Here is a 19311-nt window from a genome sequence, read left to right on the forward strand (position 1 = left end):
AAAGCCGCGTTTCAGCCGAGCTCTCAGCCAAGTGAAAACTTTTTTGATTTTTTGTGTGTGAAAAACTCCTTGAAATTTCTTCCTTTACTTAGCATTAGTCCTTCTTGTGTCAAATTACAGTTGGATCTTGTTCCTTCTTATTTTTCTACCAGTTGGTAAACTTTCAAGTACCATTATTGGTACGGGCCACTCTCCTTACCCTTGTGGTATTCCTCCAATACCATAATTGGTATTCCCCCTTTCCTTCCTAACCTGTTAGTGCTTTCAATAGTAGTTTCTGTTTATGTATATCCATAATACTGTGTGGTTTTGAACTTTGCATTGCTAAAAAAGGCTCGTTTTCGATTTTGTTGTTGAAGTGCTAGCCTGTTTCCTCAATTTCAAGATGTCGGATAAGAAGGGTACTTCAGGGTTTAAGCATTGTACTTCATGTGATGGCAAGTTACCTAATAGTGATTCTCACGATGATTGTGTGTATTACTTGGGGGTGCCCCATCTTTTGGTGCAACCTCCCTGTGGCATTTGTCAAAGCTTCAGTCAACGCACTCTGAATGAGAGCAAGAATAAATTGATACTGAAAGGGTTCATAGATTAGTACTAGGCTAACTGTCTTTGTGGGCCATTTTTAAGCCTAGCCAGTTATCCCTTGTGAGACTCAAATCCTGCACCTTGTGTTTGTAAGGCAAACACCTTAACCATTAGGCCACCCTCCCTTTTCAGATGCCATTTCTGCGATGGAGGTCTCAACCCGTCCTACTAAAGACAAAAAGAGGCCCCACTCAGTTCCCTCTTCACCCTCAGGTGATCAAGATAAGCCCGTGAAACCAAAAGTTCTAAAGTTGTCCTCTGAGCATACTGTCCTTGTTGGCTCTGAGCACTACGAAACTTACCATATCAGCACCTGTTTCGCTACGATTCTGCCTCCGGCACTGATGATAGACCTCACCACGCCTGCTACGACTTCGCACCTGTGACAACTCCGGCTCAGTGCATTCCTTTGGTGCCTACCTCTGATATGACATTGGAACGCTCCGCTTTGGCTCAGGAGTGTCCCTTCGGCACAGAGAATTGTTTCCACTAAACTGAACTTGACCTCTTTGATCCTAGTCTCACAACTTGAGACATCGGTGCCAGCAGACCTTGCACCACGGACCCGATACTCTCCTTCCGTAGATCCATTCTGGGTCAGATGTATAGCCCGTTCATTGATCGCCCTGACTTCCCATTTGGAGTATCCAGTAGATCCACCAGGAAGCTGTCCGAACTTAATGTGGTGCGTCTTGTGGACCAGCTGTTGGCAGCCAGGGTGATACCCACACCTTCTAAGACCCATCCGTCTTCAGGACTGGAGTTGGTTTCTCCATGGACTCCGTCTTACTTTCCTCCTTTTACCATTCCAATTCTGAAGATTTCTGCTCCAACGTCCTTCTCAGAACCTACCACTTTGGTGCCTGACTCCAGGTTTGCCCCTTTGATCCTCTGTTCCTGCAGAACTGATCCTTCCTCAATCTTGGGATTGGGGAGTGAGCTCCTCGTCTTGGGGCACAGTTCCGGGTGTGCTCTCAGTTCCATCCTCGGTGCCGGTTGTCTCGTCTGCACCGATCCTGCTTGAGGCTCCATCCGCGGTGGCAGGTTTGTTGGAGCAGGGTGTGACCCTGGTCCCGAGGTTGTCTTTCTCAGTTCTGGGCTCCCATCCCTCTTCAGGCAGACCTGTTTTCTGTACGATGGAAAGGGCTTTTGCTTCTGGAAGCACTCTGAACCCCAGCTCTCGCCCCCTGAGCTACATCTCCCCGGGGCACCAGGTAGAGATGCCGCAGGACACCACTGTTCAGGATACCTGCTTTTCCGAGTCCTCCACTGAGGATCCCCCTCGGAAGAGATTGTGCAAGAGGAAGCATGTAGACTTGTCCGAGGACTCTGATTACGATGATGGTGAAGGGTCCCCATGGTCAACTCCTGATGATGTCTCCTTTGGAGACATCCTTGAAATGCTGAAACAGAGAGGTGATTGGAAGCCCTCCAACCCTTTGTCTGAGGAGTCGTCTTCCTGCAGGCTTTTCGCGCCCAGCCACCTGCCTTTTGGGTGATCTCGTCCAGCTCATTGGGCAGCGTTCTTGGGAGAACCCCAATTCCATTGAGGCAATCCCTCTGGAGACCAGACAGAATTCTTTCCCTGCACGAGGAGAACCCGCATTGGTCCAGAGTGTTACCATTCGATGCTATGGTGGTGGCGACGGCCAAAATAAAAGGAATTGGCTGAGGAGAGTCCTGCTGTCCACCCAGCAGATAGTCCCAGGCAGTGGACAGACTTTGGAAGCAAGTTTATGCATCAGCGACCTTTGCCATATGGTCTCTGAACTACTTGGCACATTTCACGAGGCTCCAGAGGGACTTGATCTCCGAATTCTCTGGAACACTCACAGGGCAGATGTCTGATAAGGTAAGGGACAAAGTTGCCTCGCAGCTCGCAACTCAATCTCCAACTCCTCCATGGGTTTGCTGTCACATGCAACCGAAGGGGCAGCTAGAGCGGCTGGTTCAAGCATTGTCATGAGACGTCTTGCAGATCCCTTCAAGTCTTCCTTTCTGAATGCTCCCATCGAAGCATTGTCCCTGTGTGGCTCCAGGGTGAAGGACAAGCTAGCGAGGTGAAAGCAAGACCTTGTCTGCTGTAGGCCTATGGTTTTCCAACCCTTAACGTTCCTTTTCCAGGAATCAGAGGAGTGAGAAAATGTGGCACAAAAAATCTCCGGGTCCTTTCCGTACCTAGGTTCCATGGCAGCTTCAATCCCGATAGTATCCTTCAGGAAGCTGCACATGCGAATTCTGCAATGGCTACTTTCGCAGTGGTTCCCAAACTACCAACCCCTCGGTTCTCAGATTTATATAACCAACTCCTGCAGACAGGACCTTCTTTGGTGGATGAGGCCAGATGCAGAACTATGGAGTCTCCCATTCCAGTCTCCTCGCCCCAAGGCCATTGTGAGCACAGATACTTCCCTGGTCGGGTGGGGGGTGGGGGGGCATTTCCAGGAAAAGACAGTCCAAGGCGCATTGTCCACCCTAGAGGCCAACCTGCATATCAACGTTCTAGAACTGAGAGCAGTGCTGTTAGCATTGCAGGCATTTCGCCCGGTTCTCCCCTCCTTCTGGGACGATTGTAATTCAGTCAGACAATATATCGGTGGTCTGGTATATCAACAAACAAGGTCTGGTATATCAACAAACAAGGAGGAACCAAGTCCTACCCCTGTGTCGAGAAGCCATGAGAATCTGGCAGTGGGCAATGGCTTCTGACCGCTTTCTGAGAGCAACCCATATCCCAGGGGGCTCCAACGTAATTTGCGGACCAACTGAGCAGATGCATCCTCCTGCCTCTCATGAGAGTGGTCCCTCAATCCCAAAGTGGCAACATAAATCTTTAGCCATTGAGGCCAGCCTTGCTGTGAACTTTTTGCCTCCCCAGCGAACAACAAGTGCAGCAGCTACTTTGCCCTGTTGCCCCTGGAGGGGGAGTTCCCGAGGGATGCTCTGATCCATGATTGGCCCACGGGACTTCTTTATGCTTATCCCCCCATCCAACTTATCCCACAGTTCTTAAAGAAAGCTCTTCGGCTGAGATGCAAGGTGATCCTCCTATCCCCATTCTGGCCAAGACAAGTTTGGTTCCCCTTCCTTCGGTCTCGCCTAGTATACTCGCCGTGGTTTCTGGGCCCTCTTCCAGATCAGATTACTCACCTCCAAGGGTTGAGCCACCCACATATGCCCACCCTCAAGCTAGCAGCTTGATTTCTTCACTTCTGTTAGTTGCCAGGCAAGCTAATCTCACCTCACCCTTTCGGGACATCATTCTCATAAACCATCCACCAAGAAAAACTATATCAGGATAATTGGAAGAGGTTCTCCGTCTGGTCTAAGGATAACATGCTAGACCCATATTCTACTCTAGTGACTGCAGTGCTGCAGTATTTTGCTATGTTTTTTGATAATGGAGCCTCTGCCTCTACCGTGCGAGTACATCTGGCAATGATTTCCAATTTCCACAATGGTGTAGAAGGCACCCCTCTCATTTCCTTACATCTATGCAAAGCCTTTCTCAAGGGAACATCTCACATCAGGTCTCCTGTCAGCCTGTGGAACCATGGAACCTCACTTTAGTCCTTCAGTCTTTGACTCGAACCCCCTTTGAACCTGCAGCAAAGTATGACCTAAAGTTCTTGTCCTTGAAATCTTTGTTCTTAGTAGTCATCACATCAGCCAGACGATTCACGGAGCTGCAGACATTATGTATCAAGAGGCTCTATCTGTCATCCATAAAGACAGAGTATCACTCCTAACTAACCCATCCTTCCTCCCCAAAGTTATTTCTGATTTTTCCATTAACCAGACCATTGACCTACCAGTGTTCTTTCTGAATTTTTCCAATAAAGGAGAGTATTACCTACATTCCTTGGATTTACGTAGGCAGTGGAGATTCTATCTAGACAGGACCAAGCCTATCCGCAAGTCTGAACAGTTTTCATCTCCTTTTCTGGGCCTAGAATGGGAATCTGTTTCCAAGGTTACATTATCAAAATGACTAAGGGACTGCATACGTTTTATCTATTCCCCTCACAAAAGAACCTATGCCAAAGGTTAAAGCTCACTCCACTAGATCTATGACAACATCTGTAGCTTTCCATTCCCGGGATTCCATAGATGATACTTGCTCAGCAGCCACTTGGGCTTAACCTTGTACCTTTATCAATCATTACAAATTGGACTTGTTCTCCCGAGGGAGCGCTGCCTTCGGCTCCATGGTACTCTGGAATGTTCTTCCATAAGGGCTGCCCATGGACCTCAAGGTAGCTTGGGATTCTGTCCCATCAGTGATGAATGGAAAGAAAATTAACATCAGTAGCTAAAGAAGTTATGTCTTACCATAACATTCCATCTGTGTTGTTTGTCATCATTCATTCATCACATCCCACCCCCCTTCCCCCGCCAAAGGCTCCTGAAGGATGTTTGGATCCAAATGGTGTACTAGGCCATTTGCGCAGAAGTGGCCTTTGCTTTACTTCTCTATCTTCAGCAAACTCGATCTGAGGTAACAGGGAGAAGGTCATTCTGGGTAAAAGCTTATCTTGAGAGTTGTTTGGGTGGTGCAAGCTTGGTAATAGGCCGACTTGGTTCTGAAGGCTCGGAACCAAACCCATCAGTGATGAATGAAAGAAGATGAACACAGATGGAATGTTATGGTAAGACATAACTTCTTTTTCTGTTATATCACTTTGAAATGCTCTCCTATTGGTTTTTGAGGAGCCTTTTTGCAATGAGTACCTTTTTTTACTTCTGGTCATTCATTGCCCTTAAACTGGGCATTCCTTCAAACTTTCGTAAACCGAGGGTTTTCGCGTAAGTGTTTGAGTTTATAGGTTCATAGCTTTATATCCTTTTGTTTTTCTTGGATGTCTACTTGTATCTGCTCATGGAGGAGTACGTTGTGGAGTATGTGGCTGAGCATGTTCCCCACCTGTCTCCTTGCACCTTCTAGAGGCAGCCAGACAGATTTACATATTGAGTACTTTGAATATTCATTTTCTGCTCCTTTCTAAAGAGGACTTTAGAAATGTGCTTCCTGATAGCTGAGATAAAAACACTGGTTTACTATGTTCTCGCTGAAATACACAATATGTGGACTTGTAATTTAGTTTTTTTGATCAGTCTATTCTGTGGCATAGAGAGATGGAGTCGTGACTGTGACCTCGATTGAAGTTCAGTTAGTGGATTCTGCAGTAGTGGAACTGAAAATGTGAAAGGAATGACAAGGTGCGTACATGCTAACCTCTGTCAAGGGAGAGGGTGTGACAGCATGTGGGGAGGGGGAGGGCACCTGACATCATGGCTTCTTGTGTAGACTGGGACTGTTTTCTGTGTGGACTGAGGTGATAAGTAAGGTATCTCTATTCAGGGGGTGTGAGCCTTGCATTGCCCTCTTTGCACACCCCATGGTAGCTTTACCCACCCAGCAGGTGACAGACTATTGTAAGTAAAAACATCATTCAGCAACAAACTTGATTGACCAATGTACACATGCTCCTTATCCCTTGTTATGGGGCAGTGTATAGCCCAGTAGCCATATTGATTCAACTACCAAATGAGAGATCACATTAAGGCCTGCCTCAGGCAGTGGCATCAGAAAATGATGGAGCACAGGGAAGTAAATGAGGTCTTGATGTCAGCAATGACTGGACATAAAGTATAACAAAATAACTGATGAGTGAGTAACACAGTAACACATTAATGAGCAGTGACATGGTTTTGTATGAGACAGAATAGTGCAGCTGTAGTGTTGTATTGAAATTGTGCCATTAGGTAATGTGTAATTGTGTTCCTTAAAGGTGTGTGTGACAGCTAGGGAAACTTTGTAACTCCATGGTGTGGTGCATAGTGGTTCCCTGGAGTAAAGCCACTTTTCAGAGTATACTTTGTGCATTTACCGTTTGGTGTTGGTGTTGCTGAGTCCAGAGTCTTAATGTTTGGGGTGGCTGCTTTTCCTGCACTGACCATTACTGTTATATTCAGTATTTTGTTAAGCATCAATAAGTGTCACTCGACAGAAGAGGTATATTGTATGTGGACTGTTTTTGGATATGCAAGGGCTAGGAAAGATGGGAAATGAAGTTTCATAGTGTTTTTCTTCATTTTGTAGGAGCAGCTAAAGAAATCCCTGAAGAATCTGTCCCACAAGAGAGACCAGCAGAACTCGATTATAGAAAACTTTGAAGCTCAGCTCAATGCGATTCCAGTACGTTTTTGTCTTAAACTGCTTAACAAATTTTGTCCACTCACATGAAATTGGAATATCATTGCAGTCTGTTTACCAGTAATCTATCTGTACTTTACCATACTTGCATTTATAAGGTGCGCAGAAGTAGGGAAATGTGAGTCTTTATATACACACCTAAAAATTTTTATAAGGTGGAAATCCATTATTCCCTAAGGTGGAAATCCATTATTCCCTTTCTAGAAGGGTAACTAAGATATACATATGCAGCTGAACTTGGCTAGATCATTCATTATATCTGTAGCAGCAGCTTGGGCCTGATTACCCTCTCTCAGCTATCCTTTCCCCTTCTATTCACATTGCCTGTCATATTTCCTACTGCCCTACCTGCTATCCTCCTCCTTTCTGACTTTTTGTCTTCATCTCCCAACAGCTACCTGATCTTTGTTCTCTGTTACTCTTCTGTAGAATTACCCTCACTGCTTTGCCTACGTAGGTGGATTGCAAAAGCTCTGGAACCTGCATGGGTCTCCTGCTGACCCTCACCTTGTGACAAGGAACTGTAAAACAGTACTTTGCTATCAAAAGAATCTTGTCCCTCAGGAAGTCAACTAGCACTGTATGTAACTTTCTAATCTTCACCCCTGTTGTAAGCTTTATTTTAACTAGGATATCATAAATTGTGCCTGCTATAACTGTTGCTTTTTGAGGGTGTCCATCCTGCAGGGATGGTACCTTGATCATATCTCATTTTTTTCAAATATTTCATTGGTTCACCTCACTGTCTCACTGATTGGTTCTGGCAGACGAGATACCTGCAGCCTGGGTCAACCCACTCCATTCACCCTCACTATGCTTGGGCTCACTCCGCTTCTCTACCCTACCCCCATTCCCACCCACCACCCCCTGCACTCATTACATTTATGCTTCCACCCTAATGGCCACATACCCTGCCCACACCTAATTTCATCCCATGACTTCCCATTATACAACCTCTTCTTTTCTTGTTAAACACCTCCCATTTAAAATAAACCAGAGCCTGTCTCTCCATTCTCTGCAACTCTCACTACTTATTTTATTTTTACTTACCAGTCTCATAACTATACATTTATTTCATACCTTTTTCAAACACCATTCTACTTCATCTATTCACCTCTCCTACTCTTTCTATAATAACCTCATACCACTGCACACTTACAAACAAATGTTCTGCACCTACTCTTACACTCCCTTCTACTAACTGTACAACCACTTGCTCCTTCCCTGTCATCCCCCTCTCTTTGACTGCAGCACTACCACCCTGCACAAAATAAAAATATTCCCAATACACACGCACCCTCCTTCTATGAAAATTAAATATTACGTTTGGAGTAAAACCCCTTCTCCATTTAAGTTACCTTCAGTAAACTTGCTACTGTCAGGTGATATCCATCCCAACCCAGGACTTACCCGCAACTCCTCTCTTCCCCACTAACCTCCACCCAACTCCATAGCACAAACTATGTCCTCCACATCATACAAAACTTTATCCATTATATCATTTAACATATGGAGTGTCCTAAACAGTCACTTCTCTACACTGCACTCCTGGATCTCGTTGCACACACCTGACATCCTTACTCTCTCCAAAATTTGGCTAAAACCACACATTGACAACTCTGAAATTCTTTTCTGTGGTTAAAGTATTTTCTGGCAGGATAGACTTAAGAAGAAAGGAGGAAGTGTAGCCTTTCTCTACTCCAAACACCCCCCCCCATTTTGATCTCTCCACCAAATTTCCATCCAGCAGAAATTTTAATTGTCAGTGTAATTTAAATAAGTACAAAAAAATAGCCATTGCTACCATCTATACCTCCCCACCCCCCAGGTAATAACATCACTACTCTTGAACTCTTCCTTTCCTGGATTTCACAGGCTGTCTCCTATGAAACTGTCATCTTGGGCAGTGTCAATATAGATTGGAATGCACTCACCATAGACTCTCCCAGCGCCAGCATTAACCTCTGGTTTCTACCAGCTAATCACTACCCCCACACATCTACTGAAAAACTCCCAACACTGGCACTACTCTAGAATGGATCCTGACATCCAGTCCTAATCTTTACCAATACCCCATCACCCTGCCTGATTCCATTAGTGATCCCTTTTCCCAGCACTGTACAAAGACACTCTCTTCCCAACAGCAAAAAACAAAACAAAAAAAAACACCAATATAAAGAATGCCACAAACTACCAATTTTAACATAGAGACCGTTAACCTGATGCTCTCCTCAACTGGTCATTTTTCAATGACCTCTCCTTGGAAGAAGTTGTCCCAACAGCGTCTTCCTAAGGACTCTCAACTTCCTGGCCCCCTCTAGGAAAAACAGATTAAAATGCCACTGTGTTCCCTGGTTAATTCAAGCCACACCATGCCCTGATGCACAGGAGGGATAGCGTTTGGAAAACATGGAAAAAAAAACTTAATACCTTTAAACCTGTAGGGAGCTCCACAACTTAACCAAAAACAGATCATCTTAGGTAAGAATTTTTACCAGAAGCCACTCAGTAACCCACACTGCAACCCCCATAAATTCTGGTATTCTGTAAACAAACTAGTACATCAAGGTAACGCTTCATCACCCAACCCCTGCCCCAACAGCTCCTCCCTAGAACTGCCACCTTTCTGAATTCCTTCTTTATAGAATCAATCCAAAAGCTAACCAAACAAGGCAATATCTCCCTAGTAAGCCCACAACGTCCCTCCCAACTTCTTTCTCGCTTACACCTGTCCCAACTAATTACATTAGGTCACTTCTCAGTAAACTGAAACCTTGCCCCCCCATCAGCTGACCTTCTATCCCCCCCCCCATTTCTGAAACATGATGCTCATTCGATGGCTTACTCAATCTCCAAGTATAAATAGATTTGTCCAGGAAAACACAGTCCCAGATATCTGAAAGTAATTCTATGTTATACCACTTCACAAAGGTGATGATTCTACTGATCCCTCTAATTTCAGGTAACAGCCATCCAGTCTCCAGTATCTAAAATCACACTAGTATAGTCGCAAACAACTAAGTAAAAATAAAAATAGATTCCAAACTGCAAGTAGGATAAATCTCTTTCAAATTTATTTAAAACAACCACCACATATGAGCGCTTTCATCTCGTAATGAGACTTCATCAGATACAACTATAACAGTGCTACACCTACTATATATAATGTCTTAATGACCTTAATTAATTTAACAATTAAACCATTTTTAAAGCATTTTTAAAGCAGTAGTACCAACTGATTTTAAAAAAAAAGCACATAATATCATTTTATATCATAAACATTATACAAAATGTATTAAAGTGCAGAATATATTCAAAATGTATTAAAAATGTATTAAAAATATATTAAATAAACGCAGATGGATAAAATTTCTCTCTTCATAGATATAAGAATAAACAGATTTACAATAAATTTGTAATAGATTTATAATAGATCTGTGATAGGATAGAACTCAATATTACTAAGGATAAAGTAAATGTACAAAACGTATTGTAACAAATATGTTAAACTTTTGCTGCCTTTTCAATAAGTGTAGGCTTAATACTAATGTATTCATTAAGACCTGGGGGGTAATTGGCCTTGAGTCTCAGATGCCATCTTAATTCCCTATTTAATAATAAATTCTTTAAATCACCCCCCCATTGTTATTTTTTACCAAGTCAATAATACCAAATTTAAAACTACTAAAAGATGCACAGGAAACCGAATGTTTGTATAGGGCACTGGTGTCTTTTTTTAATCCTAATGTCATACAAATGTTCATATATTCTATCTTTTAGTGCCCTTTCGGTTTTCCCTATGTAAAATGATGAACAGTGTGTACAAATAGCCATATATACCAACATTCTACTATAACAATTACCTTTACAAAATTTGACAACACTATCCAAACCATTGTTCAATTTTACGGATTCTTCCTTAAAAATGTGTGAACATTGTGCACACCTACCACAGGAGCTAGTTGCCTTTTTGCTATTCTCCTTATCAGCTATTTCAAAAAATCTTTTGAAATTCATTCCTGTCCTATAAATAAAGTGTGGTTTATTTCCTATCACGTCCTATAATTCCTTGTTAGTTTTTAATGTACACCAATTGGCTTCCACTATTTGTGTAAAAAAGTCAGAAAACATATTAAATTCAGTAACACATGCCCCCTGATAATTTTTTGTTGTTGTTACTTTGTCAGATTCTGCCACAATTTTAAAGGGTTCACCTAATAAAGCTTTGTATTTGGCACCCCAACCATCGTAAACTTCTTCCATTACTTTACCAACTAGGTCCCTGGGGTATCCTCTCTCAAACTTTTTGCCAAGAAAAATAAATTCTTCAAATAAGTCAGAGAAGTCAGAGGTCATCCTAGCCAACCTGACAGCCTGGCCCTTAATCAGACACCTTTTCTGATGGAAAGGATGAGAACTATTGTGGTGCAAATAACTATTGCACCATGTGGCCTTAAGAAAAATTCTGGACTTAAAACCAAGTTGTGTTTTATAAATAGTGATGTCCAAATAATTAATACTATGATCATCGACAACGTGTGTGAAAGAAAGAAAATTAGTAGTAGTATTCAAATAATCAATAAAATCGGTTAGACTTTCCTTAGTGCCATCTCATATAACAAAAATATCATCCATAAATCTTAGGTAGCACTTCATATGTTCCTTATAACTACTTTTTAACACAAATCTTTCCTCCCATTCCAACATCACTAAATTAGCAAAAATGGGGGCACAAGCTGCCCCCATTGCTACACCACTGGTTTGTTGGTAATATTCACCTTGGAAGCCTATATAATTATTGTCCAAAACCACTTCCATTAATTCCAGAAATAACCTCTGGTCATGAGGTAAGTCCAAATGTTTATGGATACTTTCCTCAAAAAATTCATGTCCCTCAACCCGTGGTATACAAGTGAATAAATTCTTGACATCAATAGTTAAAAATACCACAATTCTTATTTAATTTACTAAGAAATTCCCAAGAATCTTTAATTAAATGTTCCATCCTAGTTGCAATATTTTTAGTGAGACTGTGTATATACACTGCTAGTGGATGTGTTTTAGAATTACTGGCTGATACAATGGGTATAAACGGGGGCTCAGATATAGATTTATGTACCTTGGGTACCCCAAAGAACCGAGGAATGATAGGGTGTGTTTGTCTCAAGAAATTATATGTTGATTTATCAACTCTATTTTTCAAAGGATATTCCTCTAAAAGGGAATCAATTCTACTGTATGCAATTTGTATCTCATTGTGTGAAACTAAGGAATATGTAGTTGAATCCAACAAAATGTTGGTTAGGGCATTGTTGTATTCTTCATTGTCAAATAATACAACCCCACCACCCTTATCCGGTTTCATGATCCTAATTTCTTTCTGTGTTTTTAATTTATTAAGCAACTTCTCTTCTTCCTTACTCAAGTTGTGATATTCCATTTTTCTTTTATTTTTTATATAGGTATCATAAATTTCATTTGTAACAATGTTTTCAAAAGTAATAAGTGCTGGATGAAGGGGTGGGTTGTATGTACTATGCCTCACTAGTCCTCTATTAGTAAAATAATTGTCTCCCGATGCCTTCTTGTGAATCAAGCCAAGGTTTAATTTTCTAAGATATAATTTAAAATCTACTAAAATATGTGCCAAATCACCATACTGTGATTTGACAAACTTAAAACCTTTTGAAAATAAATTAAAATGATTCTTTTCCAAGGCAATAGAAGTATAGTTAAAGATTTTAAAACCTTTATATTCAGAAACTATACCATCAGCATGTGAATTAATGTTTATCTGCTCTTCTTCCCCACACTTTTCCATCCATAATTGTTCCCATATGAACTTGTTGGGTAACTCGAGTCGGATGGAAGTCTGGTTTTGTTTGCCAGACGTTCTGACCTCCTGGGGCCTAAAAAATGTTCATGTGGTTCAGAAAAGGAATCAAGTTCATCTAAAACTCTATTAGGAACACTATTACCATGATTATTTCTACCTTGGAATTTAGTTCTTTGTACATCATTAGATTCAACTGTATCAAATTGCATAGAATGAACCAATTCCTGCATATTATTTCTAGTTTTAAAATTATTAAAAGGTCCAGGATACATTTTACCTTTGGTATATTGTTCTTTGTCCCTCATAAACTTTTTCTGTTTCCTAGCAAAAACCTTATTAATCCTATCATCTGTTTTTTTTCAAAACTCTATTGTACAAATATTTGTATTCATCAAACAACAAAGCTTTCAAAATATCATCATTTAGTTTGTTTAAATCTACTAACAAACCATTCATCTGCGTTTCATTATATTTAATCAGTTTTAAAATCAAACCAAGTCCACACTCATCAAAAAAATCATGCAAATCTTTTAAAACCACATCAGTATATAACACACCAAAAGGATATTTGAAAAATCTAAGTCCCTGAGGAACTATTTTGTGACTAACACAACAATGCAAATATCTATTGTCAATTTGTAAGCATTTGTATTTAAGCAGTTTTTTTTTTCAAATAAATAAATTAAATCTTTTAGCATAGGAGCATTTGTTTCATTTAAATCATGTCCAGCCAAATTGCCTTGTAAATGCTTAACAGAAAAAGATGTATTAAATTCAAACTTTTTATCCAACACATCTCTAAAACAGAAGGAATGTTCAGTGTTCTCATTATTATGTATCACTGACACTGTACCATCAACGTTAGGTGCTGTATCTCTAGTACATTTATCAGCGGTGTTAACAGTACATATACGTATAGAATCAATGCAAAAGCTAACCAAACAAGGCAATATCTCCCTAGTAAGCCCACAACGTCCCTCCCAACTTCTTTCTCGCTTACACCTGTCCCAACTAATTACATTAGGTCACTTCTCAGTAAACTGAAACCTTGCCCCCCCATCAGCTGACAATCTATCCCCCCCCATTTCTGAAACATGATGCTCATTCGATGGCTTACTCCGTCTCTAAGTATAAATAGATTTGGCCAAGAAAACACAGTCCCAAATATCTGGAAGTAATTCTATGTTATACCACTTCACAAAGGTGATAATTCTACTGATCCCTCTAATTTCAGGTAACAGCCATCCAGTCTCCACTATCTAAAATACTTGAAAAGTGTATTCACAAAAAGCTCTTCAAACTGTTGCATGAAAATCTCCTAACCCCTACCCAGCATGGATTTCATCTTCAACATAGCACATCTACTGCATTAAGATCTTTCACACAGTATTTATAAAGCTCGGGACGATAATAAATTAGTCTCCTGTGTATTCCTAGACTTCTCTAAGGCCTTCGACACTGTCTCCCATCCCCTACTGTTCTCCAAACTCACTAGCCTCAATCTCTCTGTAACTCTACTATAAACTGGTTGGGTAGCTACCTTTCAGACAGATTTCAGTCTGTCAGATGGATATCATCCTTTCCTCCATTCCTAGCAGTAAAAAAACAGGGTCCCCAAGGCTGCATTCTTGGTCCCCTTCTGTTCAACATCTTTAGTAACTGCCTCTACACTTCCTGTCCCCTCACTACAGTAATACAATATGCTGACGACTTGAGCATCATCTCCTGCTCCAACACTCTGAAATGCAGTATTGCACATTGGTATTTTATGCATTGTAAAACTGGTATGTGGTTTCTTGCATCCAGACGTCATCCTACCTTGCCACATCCCTTAGACCATTGAGCATGGGAAACCAGACGTTCAGGGCAGCCTTTGGCTGGAGTTTGTTTTTGGATGTGTGTTTGAGACATTAGCGGTATTTTTGTATCCCTCCAAATGTCATATGATGCTAGTCACCCAAGTTGTTGATCTTACAAAGGTTCCACATTGGTTGGTCTTGCAACCTTTTTTTTTTCTAGGGCAAGGAAACTGTTATATGTAAAAAAAAAAATATATAGGTGAAGTGCATATGCACTCACTTTCTGATTACCTGAGTAAGCCACCTCAGGGCCATTGGGGAGCCAGAGCCTGTCCCTTTACTTTTTTCTGTCTTGTCCCCAGAGTGATCAGGATGTGGCAGTGGTGCTAACCTGTAGCCAGTGAAGTTAAAGAACAGTAATTTAAATCCGTAACTGGCCTTTGTTGTAAAGCGCTTTTAGTTGAGTGTATACTAGCCATTTTCTGTGTTTTGTTTGGTGTATAGACAGGTGAGTCATTTGAATAATCCTGGTCTTTGAAATATGTCGGGTAATCCAGAGTTGAAGTAGGTCTGCAGTAACTAGGAAGCTGCAGACACTGGGGCACTGTTGTATGCTCTGCCTTTTTTGTTAGGGATGAAGAATGTTGGAGCCCTTGTCACTGAAATGAACAAACAACTCTGGAGCTTCGTAATGTCTACCAAAATCATTCATTATGGAGTTGATTCATTTTCACTTGAAAAAGCCCTGCATTCTGTCAGGGTGAAAGTGCTTGTGTGTTGATTACTTTAAAACAAATGAAATTATTTTATTAGCAGTTTCCTGTGGGTCTGGATCTCATTTTTACTTGTGTTTTTTTTTGGTTTTGCGGTCTTCTACAAATTTTGTATTACTGATAATAATGCATGTATAGCTTTACTACTTAGAGCACAGTTATCTGGAGGACAAATCCATTGTTTCATGTCCATAAAAAGGAATGCTCAGAATGTAGGTACTACTTTAAGATTCAGTATGAAGAGGATTCTTTTGATTAGTGTAACTGTTTGCTAATGGATGCATTTCACATCATTCATGATGCTAGCTGATACACAGAAAAAATCATTCTGAAAAAAAAAATGCAAATAGGAAATCCAAGTGAAACACTAATCATTTTAGGAAATGCAGTTTAGAAATAGTCAGCTCTAAGAATGACTCTGAATACTTTACAAGTACTCACCAAAACTGAATTTCTTGACAAGAACTCTAATTTCTGGATTTCCTGATAGAGACCCTGATTTCCTGAGAGTCAGGAAAAATTCCTGACGGGTAGTGACAACTCCATATTTGGGGATGTCCTTGAACTAATAATTCATAGGGATTCTCGACTACCAGCACAGTCTTTCCCAAAGAGCAAGTCCTATAGGAAGTTTTGTGTTCCACTCTCCCCCTTCTTGGGGTGGTCCCCCTTTCCAACCTTTGTGGTTTTCTTGGTTTTGTAGAGGACTTGATAAAAACTTGGTTTGGAAGAGGGCGGATAAGTTCCCCTAGCTTCAGCCTCCCAAGAACTGGCAATATTTAAGTAAGGAACCCAAGGCTGACTCTCTCCCTCTTTTTTATTATAGCTGCAGCCTTCCAAGTAGTAGTCACAAAAACACTTCTGATACGGAATCTCAGGCTGTAGACCCACTTTCGGGAAACAAATTTCCATATCTGCCATCTTCACAGTACAGGATAATTGTTATGACGCACATGGTGACGTTTGTTACAATGAAAACACTCAAATGCTAAATAAAATTACCCAGCTGAAAACTACAGTGCAAGCTTATGTCCTCAATATCCACCTTGAAGATGCTTTGCATGCTGTCTCTAAAGCATCTTACACAACTTTTCACTTCTGAGTTGTCCAGTGCCATAAGAAGTTATGGCTTGCTTTGTGGAAAACTTCAAGGCATTATGTGCCAGTGCCTCTTTTGATGCCCAGTGATTAGTCCTCAAGTTAAGAAGAAGCTGGAAAAGAGTGAGCAGTAAGGGGAAATGATCAGTGTTGCTGGTGTGAAGTACTCTACTCCCCACAGAATATTCTGTTGGAAACAAAAGGGAGTACAAGGAACTTTTGATTCAGGAAGTTCCAGCAGACCCAGTTTACGCTGCAGTGTTCCAGTAAAAAAAAAAAAAAAAAAAAAAGCAAAGTAGATGTAGTGCATTTCAGAATGGATTCCCCTTCCAGATGTTCCACTCTGTCAAAAGCAGGCAAGCAAAGTAGTAGTAGCAGACTTCTTAAAGAGCAGTCTAAGAGGAACGACCTTACGAGAGAATCTGTGGAGTTTATTCCAGATTATTTTTAGTCTCCAAAAAGACAGAGCACCTCAAGACACATACTGATCTCTATGGCCCAAATACATATGTAAAACAAAAAACAAATTGTGCATGCTCACAGTGCAGTTTACTCCAGTTTTTCAGAATACCTACCGTACACATAATGGTAGGTAAAGCACCTAGGAAATTCCTCTGTTTCAGAGGAGTCTGCTACTACTGGTTTAGATCGCTACCATTTGGTCATGCCACAGCCCCCGGGGGTGTTACTCAACTGTGTGGAACTATAGCAGCCTTTCTAGTGCTGTGAAGAACCAAAGTTGTTGTTGTTCTTTCGGCTTTTTCCCGGTAAGGGGTCACCACAGCGGAACTCCGGTCCGCTAATGATTGGCAGTAGATTTTTACGATATGCCGAGTTGCCAGCTCGATACGCAACCTTCAATGAAGGCACACCCATGTACGCACGCATGTCTTTCGAACGCTATCTAACCGCGGGGAGGACATGCAGACTCCAAACAGAAGTCAGTCCCAAGCCAAGCCAAGAATCGAATTTGAGAACCTCTTGCTGTGAGGTAACAACGCTACCGCTGTACCACCGCGGAATGCTGTGAAGAACCGAAGTATTCCACTAATTTGGCCCCTAGTAGCTGCAACAAGGGAGTCTGTCATGCATATTAGGGATCACTTACTCCCTTTGATTCAGTCCTCGTGAATTTCGGTGAACACTGCAGAGCCCTATTTGGAACTGTCACAGTACAGACCTCTATAGGTTGCTGCATGGATGTGAGAATCTGTTTAGCCAGCCTTACTAAGAGAGATTCCACTCCACAGAACAGTGTACTCCTGACACTTTCAGGCACAAAGATGCTGCTGTTACTTTAGAAAGTGCTAGGCCTCCTAGCGACAACCCTGTTTTCTATATTTTCATATGCAGTTTCTTCACTGGTCATCCGAGTCCAGTGGAATCGGAACTCGGACCTAGTGTCCTCAGCAGTATGGAAGTCCAAATTGTGTTTCCACCATTTTCCATGGTAGCTCAACTGTCTTTGTCCATTCTTTCCCTCATTCCCCACAGTGGCAGTCATGATAGCCACTTCTGCCATAGAGTGGGAGGAGGGGGCATTGTATGAGGCAAGGCAGTTCAAGAAATTAGGCTATGACAGTAGGCCTTGATGCACATGTTCTGGAGATAAGGGTTTTCTTTCTTAGCACCTCTTCCCTTAGGAAGTGATTGATATCCACTTGGAAAATATAACAATGGTTTGGTACACCACCAAAAGTGACACTCTCATACCACCGCTTTTGAGAGGCAGTAAGAATGTGGAAATGGACTGTCATTTTGGCAGCACGCATTCCTAGTCAAGCTAGCTTAGCAGTGCTATGCTTATTTGATGCCTCCTTATGCCTCATGAATGGTCACTAAGTCGATGATGAATAAGATTTTTCACTGCTGGGGAAGCCTTCAGAATCTTTCAGCCTTCCAGAAATTGGCTAGTAGGAAAACATAATAAAGCAGATGGACATAGTTTTCTGTTTGGGTTTATGCCTAGGCTAGCTGTCCATTCTCACACCTGTTCCGCAGAATGATAACATTTGACTAATATCTTTGTCAAACGGTTAAACTACCCAGAGCAGCACATTCAAAGTTTCACCATATCATGCATTCTTCATCTCTAATACCTCCTGTTAGCGGTCCCGGTCTAGTTTGGGATTTTAAACTTTATGCTAGAAAACTTGATTTCTTCCTCTCCTTTTGAACCCCTTTCCAAAGCCAAACTTGAAGATATGTTGTGGAAAACTCTTACTTGGTAACAATCACATCAGCCAAAGGAATCTTTGAAATGCACTCTGTCTTCTTTTAAGACATTGTATATAACACAAACACAAAGTTGCATTACTTTATCACTAATCTAGGCTTTATGCCAGAGGATTCAACACAAAGTAACTTCTAAAAGTCTGCCAGCTTTTTTCCCCCAAGTATTCTTAGATGCCGATCATCATATGTTTCCATCTTGAAAGAAAAAAACTCATCTGGAAAAATTATCAACTTTTTGTTTTCTTTGCTCACAGAGTTGGAATGTATTTTGGTTTGTTAGAAAAACATGCAGCAAAACATCACCTTACAAACTCTGTAGTGCATTCCACTAGAGTGATGGCTTTTCTGCACAGCTATGGTATAGGCTTCATTGCATATTGTGCAAGACATTGTAAGCCAGGTGTCATCTCAAGGTCCAGGACTGCCTTTAGAAATACCATACCGAAGGGCGTTCTGTCTTGATGACACTGTAGGAGTTATGCTGGAGACTGGATGGACAGGATCATGCAGGATATGAAGGTTTCATCTTTATCGTGCTTAGATCTTTATGATCTGTGTCCATCCACTTCAACAAATGCATCATCTTTCCACAGTAATTGTCTAAATGTGCTGCCTTATGTGCAACCTTACTCTTGTGAGAGGCAAGGAGCATTATGGGTGCAAGGGGGGAGTTTGTCTGAGAGAGAATGCCGAGTGACTGTTGCCTGTCGCTGCTAGTCCTGTGTTTCAAGGAGACAAATGTGGCTCATGAAGGCCTGGTGTTAT

At 41.4% G+C, this 19311-nt stretch overlaps 1 protein-coding gene across 1 annotated transcript in view; it reads left to right on the forward strand.

The window, feature by feature from the left end:
- Window positions 1-19311, forward strand: part of LOC122811442 (nuclear factor 7, brain-like) — a 346854-nt gene that overhangs the window by 107294 nt on the left and 220249 nt on the right. Inside the window, exon 3 of the mRNA XM_044083288.1 lies at window positions 6692-6787. Coding sequence (XP_043939223.1) covers window positions 6692-6787 — 96 coding nt within the window. The remainder of the gene's footprint in view (window positions 1-6691; window positions 6788-19311) is intronic.

Source organism: Protopterus annectens, chromosome 9.part0, assembly GCF_019279795.1.
Source record: "Protopterus annectens isolate FY-2018-M chromosome 9.part0, PAN1.0, whole genome shotgun sequence".
Taxonomy (NCBI): domain Eukaryota; kingdom Metazoa; phylum Chordata; order Ceratodontiformes; family Protopteridae; genus Protopterus; species Protopterus annectens.